Raw genomic sequence first — 17,984 nt, 5'->3', positions numbered from 1 at the left:
CCCGTTTATCACCACACAATAGCGGAGTCAGTAAACCGGAGTCTATCTGCTCAGCTATTGGTCCTTTAACTAGTGACGCGTGGGTTTGCTGAGCCGGCGGAAGTGGGTGATCGGTAACCAAAACAATTAAATGCAGCACTCACAAAGTTATAAAGCATGTGTAAACAAATCTATTTTACGTTATCTCTGCCCAGACATAAGCCTCTTACTCTTCGTTGCTCCGATCCTTCGGAGTTCGAAGTTTAACAGTCCGCTTGAGCGGTCGCAGCGTTGTCCTCGGCGGATGCTGACGATCTGCGTCTCAGATGATGCGGCACAGTGGTCCCTCGGCGGTAGCGGGGGAAGAATCACCGGTGAATTAACAAACTTTGCTTTGCTTTAACAAAGTCGGCGCGCGTGGTCCTCGTTCGCGTGTAATCAGCTGGTTGTAGCGATACACGTTGGAGAAAAAGAAAAAAAAGGAAAAAGAAGCGAAGCACACTACAGTCGATTTCTCGGCCTGCGAGAGACTGTGACCTAGGATTTAATGATGATGATGCTCAAACGTTCGAGTTGCTCCCTTTCGGCGACTAAGTTGTAGAGAACTTTACAGCTCTCCACTGTCCTTATGCACGGGAAAAAGCGACGACTGAGTGTCGCGCTGAGCTTTTATTACCTGAGTGACGTCACCGTAGATTCTTTAGGGATGGCTGGCACGCAGCCAATGTCCGTGCTCGTCCGGAGTTTGAGCTCAGGAATTTATGACTAGGCGTACGCCATAAAATAGATTTCTAACGGTTAGTCACTCTAAGTCAGGCTTTATGGGTCACATGTAGGCCTCTCTATTGTTCTCACCAACACATGACAGCACATGGTCCCAACATTCCCCCCTTTGATCTGAAGAGTGGAGAAGGGGTCACAGTCTTTAGATCAACTCTGACATTGCATAGTCCATGTGTTAGCGGTGGTAATCCTTTCCTGTTGGGTGAACAACATGGTGATCAACAGTCAAAAAGTTCACAGTCTATAGAGGCTTTCATGTCTGGGCAGAGTTGAGGCACAGTCTGGGCAGAGTTGACTAATAAGCTACCTAGCTATTCTACAGTGGTTTGGCACTGAAACAACACATTCAAACCTTCCAATACATAGTTTCATGAGGATACCCGATGAAGGCAGAAAAAGAAGAAAAGGAGGAAAAGAAGGTTAGTGAACCGTCATGCATTGGAGCGTGGAGTGACGAAGAGGAGGGAGTCTAACTTAGCCTGCAGCTGTTGGATGTATCTATACATCATGTGGGCTACGAAGGCCGTGATAATCCAACCACCAAGCAAAAGCCCCAGAGCGACTAGACCGACGGGGTTCTCTAAGTACGAGGGTGACTGATTCTCATGTCTGAAGAATGTAGTCATCAGTCCCGTTGGCTTCACGCTAAACTTAACCAATTTAGTCCCTTCGGCCAATAGTTGTTGGTGCAGGGATGTGTCAATTGTGAAATTTTGGCCTTTAAATGCATCCAGAACTTCAATCTCCACATCGTGGCGCTCAAAGTCGAGGTGATGGAGGATGACATTGTCAATGTGTATTGTGGCTCCTTGTGGGACCGTCAAAAACATTGTTTGGTTTGGTAGGGTCAACTTAGTGGTTGTCTCATGGCGGTCGTAGACTAATAAAGCTTCCGTGGCAATTGTATTCACGAGCCAACGGTGACCAATGCGCTCCACTCGAGTTCCGATTTCTTCACTCCTTGCAGACATAGTACCCTGGCATTTTTGCTCGGTTGAGTCAGTCCGCAGACCACATAGGTATCCATCTACATCCCGGATGAACGGGTTGCTCGGACAGACCCAGTGAATGTCTCTTGTTCGAGTGCATGCATTGAGATTCGGCACTAGGTATAGGGAAGGGTCTTCATCGTGGTAGGCTAGTATGGATGGTGTGTCAAGGCGTACATGTGTTTTGTTCTGCCAAAACCCTACATTCAATACGGACTTAAGCCTGTACACATTTTGTCTCTCTATAATAGGTAGGTTTATAATAAAACCTATTTCTAATTTCTGGGGATCTACAGCAATTGGAATGGCGCTACCCAAGTTGTAGGCCAAGTGTACCTGAGCGGTGCTTACTAGAGTGGGGGTAGCGGATTGGAGGATCTGTTTGACTAGATCTAACGAGACTAGGTAGGCTGGGATCTTTCCTCCACTCAAGCTATTGACGGAGGAGCTCACTTCCCTAATCAGATCCTGCATTAGGTCTCCCACTACTTGTACATATTTGATGTCGTCTCTTACGACTTCAGTGAGGGTTTCTAATGCATGCAATGTGTTGTTCAGGATAGCAGAATGGAGGTTAACTGTTAGTATGGTGCCTTGGATCGTCTGATCCAAGCTCTGCAGTTGTTCCTGTTGAAGGACAAGTTTCTGTTGGATCTCCGGCATTTCTCCCTCTAATTCATTCACGTGTTTGCGTAATGTGCTGATGCTAACAGAATTAGCAGCGGATATGCCTACAGAGAATAGGGATCCAATTGCTGAGGCTGCTACGACCAGTCCCCCGAGGAAACGTTTTGATCGCTTGTTACCGCTGAGATCTTCCTCCGTAACGAGGAATTTCTGTAATTGTTCCAGGATGTTTACGGTTGTACGTTTAGCACGTTCAATTGTGTCGTGCGTCTGGATTCCGCTGGGTCTTCCCTCGGACAGGCGCGGGGGAAGCTGGATGTGCTTACGATATACATCCCAAGGGTCTAACCGTACATAAATTCTTTGGGTGTACAGATTGCAGCGTGTAATCAGTAGTCCAGGTGTGTTCTGGAGAGCGATGCCAGTCGGTGGGCCTGGTTCAAACACATTAGTGGTTCGGGCAGCCTGCAGACTGAGGAGGATGCCAAGGACCCAAGGGAAGTTCATCCTGAAACAAATAGGCTTTAATTACTACTTGTGATATGGGATATGACCGGGTGTTAGTGCATGCCGGTGAGTGAGTTAGGGCATGCAACTATTCTTAACTTATTGATCTGCATCCTCATCACTCTGGGGCAGTGGTTCTCCCTTCCCTTCTTGGTATAGGTTCGGTTCCACGCCTGGGAGTGTTGCTGGTCTAAATGGTTTGATTTGATTGGCATGGACCCACTTGTATGCAGGGGCTTGCCGTGGTTTTGACACTCGGATGCGGTAGGCTACTGGGGAAAGTTTTCCTACCACCTCGAAGGGGCCTTTCCAAGTGGGAAGAAACTTCTTGGGACTTCCCACCGGCGGCGTGAACTGAAAATAGAAGACCCGGTCTCCTACTTCATATTCGCGGCTGGAAGCCTTCTTATCATAGTAGGCCTTAGCTCCCTCAGCCTGGGCTTCAAGGTTTTTCTGGGCAAATGCAAAGGTGGCTCGGAGGTGCTCACGCAGGTCAGTCACATACTGGTGTGCTGTGTAAGCAGTCGCCACGCTGACATCCTCAGGGTGGTACAAGAGGTGCAGGGGGAGTGTCATTTGCCTTCCCGTCATCATCTCAAAGGGAGTTATCCCTGTGGTGCGATGTGGAGTGGCTCTAATGGCCATCAGCACTAATGGGAGCTTGACATCCCAATCTTTACCATTGTTACTCACATATTTCTTGAGCATGTGCACGATGGTACGGTTCGCTCGTTCTACTTGACCCGATGACTGGGGATGGTGAGAAATGTGGAATTTCACCTCAACACCCAGGATATGGTACAGGGTCGTCATAACTGTGGAAGTGAAATGCGTGCCACGATCTGAATTAACAGATAAGGGGAGTCCCCAGCGGCTGAATACGTGGTTCAGCAGTAGGGTGGCCGTGGTGACAGCCGTGTCATTTGGTGCTGGGAGGCACTCCACCCATTTCGTAAAGGCACATGTGACGGTGAGGAGGTATCGGTTACCTCTCGAGGATTTGGGCACTGGTCCAATCCAGTCTACTTGGAGATTGGACCAGGGGAAGGTGACCCCCCTTTCCTGAAGTGGGGCTCGGTTCAGGGGTCGCATGGGTTGAAACTGGCAGCAGGTGAGGCACCCTTGAATGTAACCTCTGATGTCACTACTCATAGATGGCCAATATGCAACCTGCTGAAGGGTTTGGAGTGTGGCTTTGGAACCACGGTGACCGCCGACAGGTGAGTCGTGGGCGTGAGCTAACATCACCCCCCTATGGTTAGTGGGGACGACCCACCGACTTGGTCCCTGTCCGTTCTGACAATAAACCAGCAAGTCCTTTTCCAGTCGTAAGTGTGGCAAGGCTCGCCGGAAGGCTTGTACTTCTTTGGTCTCAGTGAGTCCAACAGGCGAGGTTCCCTTTGGGGAGGGATTGGCCACCAGCCGTCGGATGGTTTGGATGGTTGGATCTTGCTCCTGCATAGTGACCAAGTCTGCATCTCCAGGTGTCCGGCCTAGGTGCAAGGTCTGCTCACTAGTCTGGGCATTCTCCCGTTGTTCCTTTGTTCGTCGTCGAGTGATAGCATTCACTGCACATGTCTGAGGTTTCGGGAGCCACTCTGCGTGAAGCTCCCATGGTGTACCTTCCTGTGCGCCTAACTTGGCTAAACGGTCGGCCTCATCATTGCCATCTTTGTCTGGACCGGAGGTCTGGGAATGACCCTTTACCTTCTTCCAATAGATGGTCATTCCATGCTCTGTCACCAGTTGGTCACAGGCCAGAAAGAGTTCGGCATGTTTGACCTCTTTATTCCTGGCGTTTCTCATGCCGTTCATCTGCCATGTGGGGAAGTGCGAGATGAAGCTATGGCGGGCGTAGTTGGAATCGGAGCAGATTACTAGTTGTCTGATAGCAAATTTCACCGCTAGTTGAAGGACGATGAGGACAGCAGCGATTTCTGCATACTGGCTAGTTTTGGTACCCAGCTGATAGTGGTTGGGCTCTGTAACTGTGCGATTGGCCCAGACAATACCAACTCCTGCCCGAAGTTGGTCAGCGTGATGGAAAGAACATCCGTCCACATAAACTTTTGGAAGATCCTGGCAGATATTATCATCATAATATCTGTGATTAGAGGGAAGCGATTGAGCAGTGGCAGGGAGAAATGGCAGGTCCGTTTGATCCTCACAGTTGCAATGTTGGCATTCGGCCAAGCCTCGGCCTAAGGTCATACGCTGGTTTTGTGCGTATTTCACCTCGATGTCATAGCCCTGCAATGCCATCATCCAGGAGGCGATGCGGCTGTTTGACACTCGTCCCTCCCTCAATCTCAGGCTATTCAGGAAAGTCACTGGTTGGTGACAGGTCTCAATAATAACTTTCTGGCCTCCAACGTAACTGCGGAAATGTTCTACCGCCCAGACGGTGGATAGAAGTGCTTTTTCGCAGTCGGAGAACTTAACTTCCACACTGCTGAGTGGTCGGCTCGCATAGGCGACGACCCGCTTGTCCGTGTCATATTGCTGTGCCAGAGCTGCGCTAAGGCACTGGTTCGAAAAGCTAGCTTCCAGATGGAACTCTTTGTCTTTATCTGGATAGGCTAGACATGGAGCAGAGCTGAGCTTTTCCTTCATCTGTTGGAAGGACTGCTTTTGGGATTCTCCCCATTCGAAAGGTTTGTCCTTTCGGAGGAGCTCAGTGAGGGGTTTTGCAATCTCGGCGTAGTCCTCAATGAACTGCCGTGAGTAGTTGCATATCCCCAGAAAGCTCCTCAGTTCCGACACGTTGGATGGCGCCTGAATGGTTTGGATAGCTTGAATTCTACTGGACTGGGGTTCGATGCCCTCAGGCCCAACTGTTAGACCGACGTACTGCACCTTAGTGCGACACCACTGACCCTTTGCGATGGCTAGTTTAGCTCCCGCTCCAGAGAGTTGGGACAGGACATGGCGGAGCTCTTCCAGATGTTTTTCAAAGGTTTGACTTCTCATGAGAATGTCGTCCACGTAGATGAGGTTACCGCGTGCCGCGGCGTCGCTCATCGCCTTGTGGAGGAAGATGTTGAATTCAGCTGGGGAGTTAGCGTATCCAAACGGGCAGCGGTTCCAAGTGTATTGGCGGTTGCCGAAGGAGAAGGCTAACTTATACTGGTCGGTTGGGTCGACTCTCATGGTCCAGAAGCCGTTGGACACGTCCACGGTTGAGAAGAAGCAAGCTCCTTTCACCTTAGCCAACTCTTGATCTAAGTGGATCATAGGCCAACGTGAGAGTGGGACCTGTTTATTTAATGATCGGTAGTCGATGGTGAGACGCCATTTGCCATTTGGCTTCAGCACCGGCCAGATTGGAGAGTTGTACGTGGAGTTACACTCTCGGATGATCTCCTTTTTCAGGAGTGTGTCAAGGATCTCTTGGATGGAGTCATAAGCTGCCAGTGGAATTTTGTACTGACGCACAAAGGTGGGTGGTGCTTTTGGGTCCGTCGGGATGTGCACCGTATGCAGGTCTGTGACTCCACAATCATTCGAGTCCTTTGAAAATATGTGGTGGAATTCTCTGAACAAAACCCGGAGGGCGTCCCTCTGCTCATCTGTCGTGAGAGCATCGGCTTTTGTCAGTTGTTCTTCGACCTCTGATTCAAAGTTTGGTTGGGACTCCTTTGGTGAGATGTGGTTACCATCACCATTGTCGGAAGCAGGAGCCCCATCGTTAGCTGTGATTGAACACACAACCATATCACCTTGAGTCCCGAGAGAGGCACTGCAGATGACCTCGTCCGGTAGCAACTCATCGCGAGCCACCGTGATCATTTTGGTCGGGAAGGTGGATAGGACGTTAAGACATTCATTCGTCACAAGTGAGGATGGCAGTTCGCCGATTACTGGGATGGTCAGTTCAAAGTCGTGGAAGGAACTGTCGATCAACATACCCAGAAGTTGCCGGGCTAAGATTTGAACAGGGACATGTGTCGGGTTCTGGACCAGCAAGTATGTGGAGCGATTGTCCACCTGAAGGAGAGGCGTACCACAGATGGTAAGATTCAACTCCCAGAACTGGGGCAAGGGCTGGAAGAAGGCCTGGGAACCCGGTATCTTTTGTCCCTTAAGAATGACAAGGCGAATAGGAGCACCGGCGGACCGTGGGGGAATGGTTACATCGACCTCACTTGCGACCTGACAGGCTTGTGGGATGGTTTGTCCCGACAGCATGTGTTCTGGCCCGGTCTCCAGAGGGCAATTCTCTGCGTTGCCCTGGGACCACAAGATCTGGTTGACCGTATCTAGTTTGGTGCCGAGCCTGACCAAGATGTCTGCTCCCACCAGGAACTGGGGTCGTAGCTTCGGGACGACGCTCACGAAGTGGGTGATTCGTCTTTTCCCAATTATCACAGAGAGGGTACATACTCCTATAGCTTTGAGAGGAGTCTGTGGTATCTCTGTGGAAAGGAGGCGGTGGCTGCGTTGCGCAAATGTGGGAGGGTGATCACTTTGACTCAGGATGGCGTACAGGCTCTCGCTCACAGCTGACTTTTCTGACCATAGCGTCACCAGGGTGTCTGAGACTGGGATGGTATTCAAGTAGACACCCCCCTCCACACGAGGGCAGTACAGAGACGGATTTTCGTTTCTCAAGAAGCACAGGAATGACTGGTGACTGCAAGGGGAGGCTTGATTTGCCTGGTCAGAGTTTGGCTTGAGGGCCAAAGGGGTCAGGATTGGAGGTGCCTGAGTGCAGGCCTGGATGGTGGCCACTTGTCTCTCCGAGTCTGATGAGTTTGGTGTTGGCTCCAGGGGCATTGGGGCCCTGACTTGGGCCCAGATATGACCTTGGTGCAGATCAATGAGTGGGGCCAGTCGGTCCAGCAAGTCCTGGCCGATCAAAAGGGGTTCTGTGTCGATTGCACAGATGTATAACGGGTGTACCAGCGTCATTTCTTGGAATGTAATGCTAGCCCAAACCCGTTCTGTAATGGATGTGTCATCTTGCGTATAGCTGGTGATGCTAATGTTGCAAGATTCCATCGGAAATGGTTTGCCGAGGGCGAGCATTGCCCTTGTGACCTCTGCAAACAGGTCAGAACTTATCAGACTGATTTCAGAACCCGAGTCGAGTAGTGCTAGAGAGCTGATGCCGCCTCCTACCACTACTGAAGCATAGATGCGCCGAGCATTTCCTTTCCGGACGAGATTGCCTAAGAAGGTCAAGGGAGTTGGACGTGTGGTGTCGGGATGGTGTAAGGGAAGTTCGGGGAGTGCTTTAGCTCCTGGTGGTCCTCGTCCCCAGCCCACAAAGTAAACTCTGGTGTTGGGTGACGAGGAGGTCTGGCCTAGTCATAATGGTGGTTGTTTGGGGTCAGACTTCTTGGGTGACTCCGGTTGAGTCGATGGGTAGCTAGGGCGGTCCATTCCCCGAACTGTTTCGGTCACACACTTCCGGATAAATTCTGCCAACTTTCCTTGTTTGAAGTCATCCTCTTTCGGAAAGGGTGGGGCCTTGTCGCCATACCTCCTACCCTGTTTGAGGTTGGATTCGAACCTGACCTTCCGGTCTTGTTGGGAAACCTCTTGGCGCGGCGGTCTCGGATTGCGGGACAGGCTAGGATTATCAGTCCTCTGTCTCGAATATCCACCCTGCGGGCGGAATGCTTGGCGTGCTGGGGGACCTGGTTTCGCCTGCATCTTAGCACGAGGCATCTCATTGCCTTCTAGTGCCAACTCTGCGGTGGCTGGCGTCTGGATCTCCAGGACCCTAGCACTGCTGTCGGCTGTTCTGCCCGGGCGTATTCGTGTTTCCCATGCTAGCTGCGCGTACCGCCTTATCTCCTGCATACTGAGATCTCCGACACGGCAATGCATAGTCACGTCATAACGCACGCTCTCATGTAGGTTATGGAGGAAAAGTGATTTAAAAGCATGTTCCTCCTCTAACCCAGGTGCGTTGCGCCCTTGGAAGTATGCGGCTCTGAGGCGTCTATAATATTCCCTGGGTGGTTCAAGTTTTTTTTGCGTGATAGCAAAGGCACCAAGAGTAGCGGACGCCTGGTCCGTATAATGGGAATATTCCTCCCTCAGGGCCTGGCAGAGCGCTGAATAGCGGTCTCTGGTTCTCGGTGGGAGAGTCTCCATGAAGACGTGAACGCTTCTGGAGGTGGTTTTCCAAACGAGGCGGAGTTTCTCTCGAGCAGAAGCATGGGGCAAGTCCAAGAGGCAGCGTTCTACCTCCCTGAGGTAGTCGTCAATGGTTGACTCCCGGTTTCCGGGGTCGAAGCGCTCAATGTCTCTGGCAAGAGACTCAAGTTGACGCGTCCGCAGCCCCTGTTGATGATAGGTAGCGGCGTCATCCGAATCTTCTGAGGATTGTGGATCTCTCAGATCATGATAAGGCAAACCCTGAGCTCTCCTCCGTGGTGGAGAAGGGGTTCGGGTAAGATGAGGGTGCGGTTGGCGCTTCCTGTATAGTTCGTCGGCCTCTGGGGGCCCGAAGTCCCTATCATCTATTAAGGAATAATACCGCTGTCCCTCTTTGACTGTGGAAGTCCTTCTCAGCGCCATATCAGAAAGGGGGCGTTGAGGAGCTGACGAAGCTGCGCTCCTCGTATAGGGGGCACTCGTGTGCCGGTGTGGGTCCAGTGGTGTGTACTGGTCCAAGGTGATCAGGTCAGATACTCCTGAGTGGGCGGCAGCCTCTCTACTATCTGACCTGAGGTTAGTGAGTGCAGCTCGATCAGTGTGTCGAGCGTCCTCTAGCTCTCTGTGCCAGGTGGCCTCCCGTGCGCGGGCTGCCCGCAGTTCTGCCCTCAGCTTGTCCTCCGTGGACTCTGTGGATCGGGCGTTAACATTTCTTATGGGGACAGGGGCTGTCTCTGGGTCAGCAACAGTGTCCAACAGGTCAACAGGGGAGGTATCCTGATCCTGACACTCCGGGTGTTCACCTTTTATCCGATCTCTTGTTGCCTGTAATTCCAGGTGCAAGTGATGACAATCTCGTTGGATGGTCTCTCTTTCTTCTCGCACCTGCGCGAACTGATCCTTGAGGTATTTGACCTCTTGTTGCAGGATCGATTTTTCGTTTTCCTCAGCTTGGTAGCTGGCTTGCAACACGGTAAGCTGCTCAACATGTTCTGCAGCTTGCAGCTGAGCTTTACGGTGGTAAAGCAGCGTTAACCGACCAAGCACCTCTGCGACGGTGCGTTTCTCTCCAGTCGGCTTATTTATATATGCGACCAATTCCTGGATCTCTATGTCACAGGTGCTAACGTTGTAGCTATTTATGTCGCTTACGTCGTCTACTGACAACTTCATAAGGCCAGTGACCGCGGCCTGCAGGTCCAGGTCATCTGTCTCTTGAGAGCCTTTAGCTCCTAGGGTGTGGGGATCCCTACTACTCATTCTGTCGTTACGCTGAATCGACAAGAACCAAAACCCACAAACTGCTACTCTGAGCAAGTCTAAGTTGCGCAGGTGGGCTTCAACCTGCGGCTTACAAACCTACACCGTTCAACAACGTGTTAGGTCTAACTATGGCTGCTAAATGGGCGTAACTGAGATTACACAGGGGCTATACTTTGTGTTACGGTGTTAGTACACGTCACAAAACAAGATTTACCGATCTAAGGAACAGGAAAACAAAATACAGTCGGTATTCGACCACTTAAGTTCTACGTACCTATTCAACTATGGCACCTCTTAGTGCACATATCAAACAACACCCTAGATAAAGTCAATGCTTCTAATACCACAACTTAATAGCTAGCAACTTAGTTGGAGGGGAATGATTTCCTAGCTCTACTTCTAGGAAGATGAGAGAAACCAAAAATTTACCCAAAGCAAGGGAATACTTTAAACCGTCACTAACAGGTTATTGTGATGGTATTACAACACAGCTGGATCTAAAGACAGCCTCACACGGGGCACCAATTATGTTGTGCGACTTAGTAGGAGCAATTTGGTTATTGGCAAAGAGTCAATGATTATGGGAAATAATCATTACAGTACAATCAGTGTATGCTTAATACACTTAAATATCGGGGCACCACCCTGTCACCAGGGACCAATAGCCAAATTAATAAGGGAACTAACAGTCTCTGAATGTTTAGAAGGGTAAACTCGAGCACTGGCTGTCACGGATCCAACTGTTGTCATTAATACTCCCCACAATAAGCACAGTCCACGACAGGTTCAACTATAACAAGATTTATTAAAGTAACAAGTATCCAAAGATAAGTATCACTTCAAACAAAGCTATTATAGTTCAAGTTGCACACTAAACTACTAGCTACAATAGGTAACAAATACAGCAGCAAAAGACATTCATAACAGGGTGTGTATGTGGGGTTGGGTGTGTATATAGAGAGTGAGAGAGAGTTAACACTGGCGGTAGACAATAAACAAAGAAGAGACTGACGAGCTAATGGCTAAAAACAAACAAAATGGAGGTTAGCAAGTTAGCTAGAGGGCAGCTAACAAGCTAAAAGCTAAAAAACAAACAAAATGGCGGTTAGCAAGCTAGCTCGATGGTGGCTAACAAGCTAAAGCTAAAAACAAACAAAATGGCGGTTAGCAAGCTAGCTCGATGGTGGCTAACAAGCTAAAGCTAAAAACAAACAAAATGGCGGCCGGCTAAAATCGAAGTAGTGACAGACTACGGCCACAAGATGGCAGCAGACTAAACTAAAATAAAGGTAAGCTACGACCACGAGATGGCAGCAGACTATACCCTAAATTGGTGGCGCACTACGACCACAAGATGGCAGCAGACTATAACTAGAATGATGACAAGCTACGGCCACAAGATGGCAGTAGATAACAAAAGGGGAAAAGTAAATAACTACGCTAGGGGGAGCTAGCACAAAGAACAAGCAGTCACAAACAGCAAATTAAACAGCACACGAAATATCAAATTAATCAATACATTGAAATAGCAGAATAATACACTTGTAATTTAACAGTACCCACAATGGCTACAGAACAACACGTCAAGTTATTCGGGCCAGAGTGGTAATGGCTCACGTTGTCTGTTTAGCGTGACCACAGACAAGAACCATGGACGAAAGCCTTTGGGAGCCACGTACCCCTTGGTTACGGTTCGTGACCACGTGGTCGGGCTTTCGTCTCACCGTTCAGCAGGATTAGTGTAAGGAAGAAAGGAAAGAGATAGAAGAACGAAGAATACACCCAAATAGGAAAATGAACCACTTCACGTCTCTGGAAACCCGTTTATCACCACACAATAGCGGAGTCAGTAAACCGGAGTCTATCTGCTCAGCTATTGGTCCTTTAACTAGTGACGCGTGGGTTTGCTGAGCCGGCGGAAGTGGGTGATCGGTAACCAAAACAATTAAATGCAGCACTCACAAAGTTATAAAGCATGTGTAAACAAATCTATTTTACGTTATCTCTGCCCAGACATAAGCCTCTTACTCTTCGTTGCTCCGATCCTTCGGAGTTCGAAGTTTAACAGTCCGCTTGAGCGGTCGCAGCGTTGTCCTCGGCGGATGCTGACGATCTGCGTCTCAGATGATGCGGCACAGTGGTCCCTCGGCGGTAGCGGGGGAAGAATCACCGGTGAATTAACAAACTTTGCTTTGCTTTAACAAAGTCGGCGCGCGTGGTCCTCGTTCGCGTGTAATCAGCTGGTTGTAGCGATACACGTTGGAGAAAAAGAAAAAAAAGGAAAAAGAAGCGAAGCACACTACAGTCGATTTCTCGGCCTGCGAGAGACTGTGACCTAGGATTTAATGATGATGATGCTCAAACGTTCGAGTTGCTCCCTTTCGGCGACTAAGTTGTAGAGAACTTTACAGCTCTCCACTGTCCTTATGCACGGGAAAAAGCGACGACTGAGTGTCGCGCTGAGCTTTTATTACCTGAGTGACGTCACCGTAGATTCTTTAGGGATGGCTGGCACGCAGCCAATGTCCGTGCTCGTCCGGAGTTTGAGCTCAGGAATTTATGACTAGGCGTACGCCATAAAATAGATTTCTAACGGTTAGTCACTCTAAGTCAGGCTTTATGGGTCACATGTAGGCCTCTCTATTGTTCTCACCAACACATGACAGCACATGGTCCCAACATATATATATATATATATATATACAGTATATACACATATACATACACACACATTAAGTAGCTTTAACCAATATATATATACCATATACCAACCAACATATATACATATATAATATAACATATATAATAAATGATAACAACAATAATAATAATATAAAAATATAATAATAACAATATTTCTTTTCCCGGTAGTCAGGAGGCTAAGAGCATCCTTATGCTATGCAGCTGACAAAAAGTCCCTGCAGAGAATCAAAGAGACTACACAGAACATCATAAACTAACAGCTACCTGCTCTGGGTGATGTCTTCACTTCCTGTTGCCTGTGAAAGACACACAACATCCTGAAGGACTCCCTGCCCATTACCTGTTTGAACTGTTGCCCTCCAGAAAACGCTACACATCTATCAAAACATGCACCACAAGATTCATGAACAGTTTTGATCCTAAAGTCATATAATCTCCAAACTGAAAGTGAACCCCATTAAAATGCAATAATTTATATTGTATGAATATTCTCTCTGAGCACTATTTATCATTATGGACAATACGTTCTTTTTTTAATCTCACTTTTACTGCAGATGTTGTCAGCGAGTGTATGGTAAATAAAAAAAAAATATTTGGATGTGTAGAATGTGTGTTCTGTGTGAATAAAATGAGAGCATTTATTTATTTTATAGCATTTTTTAATAGCATTTTTCTATACTGATCCCGATTCTTGAGTGCACCTAAATTTCGTTGTACATTTGGTTAACACTGTCGCCTCATAGCAAGAGGGTTCCAGGTTCGAATCCCGGTCTGGGCCCTTCTATGTGGAGTTTGCATGTTCTCCCTGTGCCTGCGTGGGTTTTCTCCGGGTACTCCGGCTTCCTCCCACAATACCAAAAACATGCACATTAGGTTAATTGGCTACTCTACATCCCTAGGTGTGAGTGTGAGAGTGTGTGGTTGTTGGGTGAACCCTGCCTCTCGCCCGTAGTCAGCTGGGATAGGCTCCAGCTTCCCCGCAACCCTGACGGATAAGCGGTATAGAAAATGGATGGATGGATGGAATCTAAAAACGTGCAACTTGTCCTCTGAAGGTGAGCTCTGAACTACCTTATTCAGTTTTCATTGAACAAGTAGGATAATGGAACAATCAGTTTGGAATTCTGAATTGCATTTTACTTCTTCATTCAGTGTGACAATAACACAGACAGCACATTAATAACGTTTAGACAGAGTACGCTATTGAAAAACAAGCTCATATGTGTCAACATGGATTTCCATTTGCACAATTCGGACAATGAAATTAGGCAATACCCTCTAAACTATCCTTGTTATACAACGCAACCAATTGCGATGAATTACACTTCATGCTCAGACCATACTGGGACAGTTTTCAAACACACTATTGCAGCTGCTCACCTATCTTGTGGAACAGGTCAGGCAGCTGCACTTCAACCTTCTCCCTCTGGAACATGTGGTACTCTGCCTGTTCACAGATCGGTGGGATCTGATTGAACTGTCGTGCCACTGAGTATGCCTCCTACAGCACACACGGGGGATAATCACTTTGCAGTTGTGCACCTTACAAGTCTTCACACTTAACCAGTGAACATCGAGACTTGTGTGAACTTACCATGATCTCCATAGAGGTCCATCGTGATGTCCCCCAATACATGGCCATCCCCTGGTTGATCACATGAGTCATTGCCCTTACAGTCTCTACCAAAACAGTTTCAGCAATCATCAAGTAGGCATCAAAAACATAAAACACCCCCCCCCCCCCAAAAAAAAAAAAACAGATAAAGAAGAATCCAGATCCGGAAATACTAGAAACCAGACGGCAATTCAAATGAGAAGGACAAGGCAACCTGTACTGTCTCTTAGTGTATGTTCTATGTTCTATGTCAAGCAGCTGTGAAAGATGACTTTTTCTTGGAATAACGTTTTCACATAGTTTTCAGTATGACATTTATCAGTTTCTGAAGAGCAATGATTTGGAATAAAAATGAGGAATACACTTCAAAAATTCTCTTGAACAATATACTATCGAGTTCTATTTCCAAGACTTATGATGGGTGCAGAGACAGTTCCACGGTCAACATTGATCGTGTTGCTCTGACCATAGACTGAATAAGAAATAGCGGATGGAGCCATTCTGATGTCACCAATTGGGTTATGGACTTCAATTCTGAAGCCCGTAGTTCAGCATTATGGTCATCACCATCTCAAGTGAGCATATTGTGATGAGAAAGTGGAAAGTGGAAAGTTGTTACAGCTATATCCTGATCGGATCTGGGGAACATCGAGGAAAAGGCCTTCCATTTTCCTGGGTTGACACAGTTAATACAATGTTGGTCCTGTTCCCATAAAGGCACCACGGAGCCGTGTTACAGAAAACTGACAGAAATGCACACCCACCTTCTATAGGTGTGTTAGGATCTGGTCGATTTGCGAAAACCACATCTACGTACTCCAGCTGAAGTCTCTCTAGGGATGCCCTCAGACCTGTTTCATATAGATAACTCCATATTTATTATATAGCACTCATGATGACACATACAGCTTTTAATAACTTGGTTGTGCTCTTTTTTAAACAAATGAATATTTAATTCTGTTGAAGCGCGAGTGTTAGTCTAAAAAGCTTACCTTCGATTATATGTTTTCTAGATAATCCTCTTTCCATTTCTGCTCTGTAAAACAAACGGCTTTCATTTCAGAGGTCAAGGTGTGTAGATTCTGATATCTATTTTATACTTTGATATCTATTTTAAACGTAAGACCCTTCTTTATATGACATGGATGACATCAGTCAGGCAGGAGATAATTTCCTGTGGGCTGTAGTTAGCAGTGGGGTTGATGAGTAACTAGTTCATATTTTGACAAAATATGACTGATGGGAAAATCCAAATGGTCTAAGACTGCAGCACAAAATAATGTAGATTTTAAGAGACACACCTTTGGATGTTAATTTGCGACCCATGATGTTAATGTTAGTTGATAAAATGAACTCACAAAATGAATGCTTTTAAATAACATACATATTAATCTTTATTTTCCCCAGTCCAAGTCATTGGTCATCATGGGTTAATTTTTTTTGTCTGTAAATTGTTCATCCTAGTACATATTTTAGCCATTATTCTTTAAGAGTCAAATTTCTTATTGAATAAAAAAAATAATAAAATAATAAATACATGCAGAATTCCCCACTGTGGGACAAATAAAAGAATTTCTTAATTCTTAAAAAATATAAAAAAGTGAAAAACACTGTGAATATATTCACACACACAGACACACATGCGGCCTCACAGAAAAAGTGTGGAGTTTGCATGTTCTCCCTGTGCCTGCATGGGTTTTCTCTGGGTACTTTGGCTTCCTCCCACAATACCAAAAACATGCACACTGGGTTAATTGGCTACTCTACATTGCTTCTAGGTATCAGTGTGTGTGTGTCAGTCAGAGATTGACTGGTTACCAGTCCAGGGTATAACCCATCTTTTGCCTGTTTAAAACATAATTTTTTGTTTTACTAAAACCCAGTCTGTAATTGTGTATATCACTGTGACTTTAGATGCTTATTTAGATGCTTTGGGTTTACTGTCTGAATTCAGTGCATCAGAGATGAAATGTGCACTATGCTTGCAGAACACAGCTGGACAGACATAATAATGCAGATTCTTCATTCACAATTTACTGAGTATACTACAGTTACATGTGTTAGCTTTATTAAAAAACAATCCAATATTTAAAACAGCATGTCTTCAGTTTCAAAAGTCAGTCAACAGCATTTCCATAAATGAGAAAAGATATTCTTATTCATATACCTGACATTTCCTCAAAGCTCCAATAGGACCTGTGTTGATCATAAAGATCTAACAGCCCGGCTACATATGGATAATAAATCTCATTTTTATTTATTTTTTTTTAAAAAATGTGACCCCAAACACGGGTCAAGACTTTACAATAACAGTAAATCCCATTGTCTGCTTACATATGGTTTTCCTTATCATGTTACGTGCTCTTTTGGTTCACTGAACATTTAAGTTCCGGTCTGATGTAATTCCATCTAGTGGTGAGGTTGCACATTGCAAACAACTGAATACCCCTCCCCTCACGTTCCCCTTCCAAGCATGTGGAGAACCTGTGGTGGTATGTAAAATGTAAATAAATAGAAAATTCTCTCTTAAGTGTATATTTGGTTTATCTGTTCTGGGCTACTCCAGAAACATTGTGGTGGAACATGACGGACTGGAAGAGGACTTGCTCCCTCTATAGAAGTAAACGAATGAGGAGGAATAAGGAGAGAAAATGAACGTATACATACTTTCCGCCCCAGAAGATTTTGGTGGTGATGACTAAACTGGAACGCCTGCGTGTGAGAACATATATAACAACAGTAATCAGACTGTGGTAGTTTCAATGACACCTGGAAAATCTATCTTTCTGTCTGTCTATCTATCTGTCTATACAATACTGTGCAAAAGTCTTAGGCCACCATTAGATTTGTTGTTTTCGTAATTCTATAATGACCATATATAATTATTTCACAGTCTTTGTAGTAGAATACAACCAGCCTAAAGTGACAAGTATTTAGTGTGACCTCCCCTTACACTTGAGCAACTGCAGGAAACTGGCTCTCTTAAATCTCAAAGGAATGGAACCCTAATTAATGTCATTGCTAACACCTGCATTCGTCCTACTAATTCATGTCAAAATGACTGCTATGAAAAAGGTCTACTACGCCAGGTTTGTCCAAGACATGTTCGAGCATTACATGAGTTTATGAGTATGAGTTTAACTCATTGGAAGCTTGCTAGTATGTGGAAGACCAACTTGTCAAGTTGACCCTTCTACAGTTGGAAGAAGCTTGATCAGGAATGGTCTTTGTGGAAGGGTAACAGCCAAGAAACCACTTTGTTCGGAAGGAGAAAAGAGTGAAAAGACTAAGATATGCTAAAGCTCACAAAGACTGGAATGAAGAAAGAATATAATGAAGTGATGAATCCAACTTTGACATATTTGGGTCCAGTCATCGACAATATGTGAGAAGAGTTGGAGAGAGATGGA

The 17,984-nt window shown here is 46.5% G+C and overlaps 1 protein-coding gene across 1 annotated transcript in view; it reads right to left on the bottom strand.

Annotated features, from left to right (window-relative positions):
- Positions 1–17,984, bottom strand: part of LOC124063234 (voltage-gated potassium channel subunit beta-2-like) — a 52,000-nt gene that overhangs the window by 5,185 nt on the left and 28,831 nt on the right. Inside the window, exons 7-11 of the mRNA XM_046396669.1 lie at positions 17,242–17,286; positions 15,567–15,610; positions 15,339–15,425; positions 14,554–14,639; positions 14,340–14,460 (exon numbers count right to left, since the gene is read on the bottom strand). Of these exons, the coding sequence (XP_046252625.1) occupies positions 14,340–14,460; positions 14,554–14,639; positions 15,339–15,425; positions 15,567–15,610; positions 17,242–17,286 (383 nt within the window). The remainder of the gene's footprint in view (positions 1–14,339; positions 14,461–14,553; positions 14,640–15,338; positions 15,426–15,566; positions 15,611–17,241; positions 17,287–17,984) is intronic.

This window comes from Scatophagus argus, chromosome 8 (assembly GCF_020382885.2).
Source record: "Scatophagus argus isolate fScaArg1 chromosome 8, fScaArg1.pri, whole genome shotgun sequence".
In the NCBI taxonomy this organism is placed as follows: Eukaryota; Metazoa; Chordata; class Actinopteri; family Scatophagidae; genus Scatophagus; species Scatophagus argus.
Note: the sequence above shows the minus strand (reverse complement) of the source record. Positions and strands in the feature narration are given on the sequence as shown.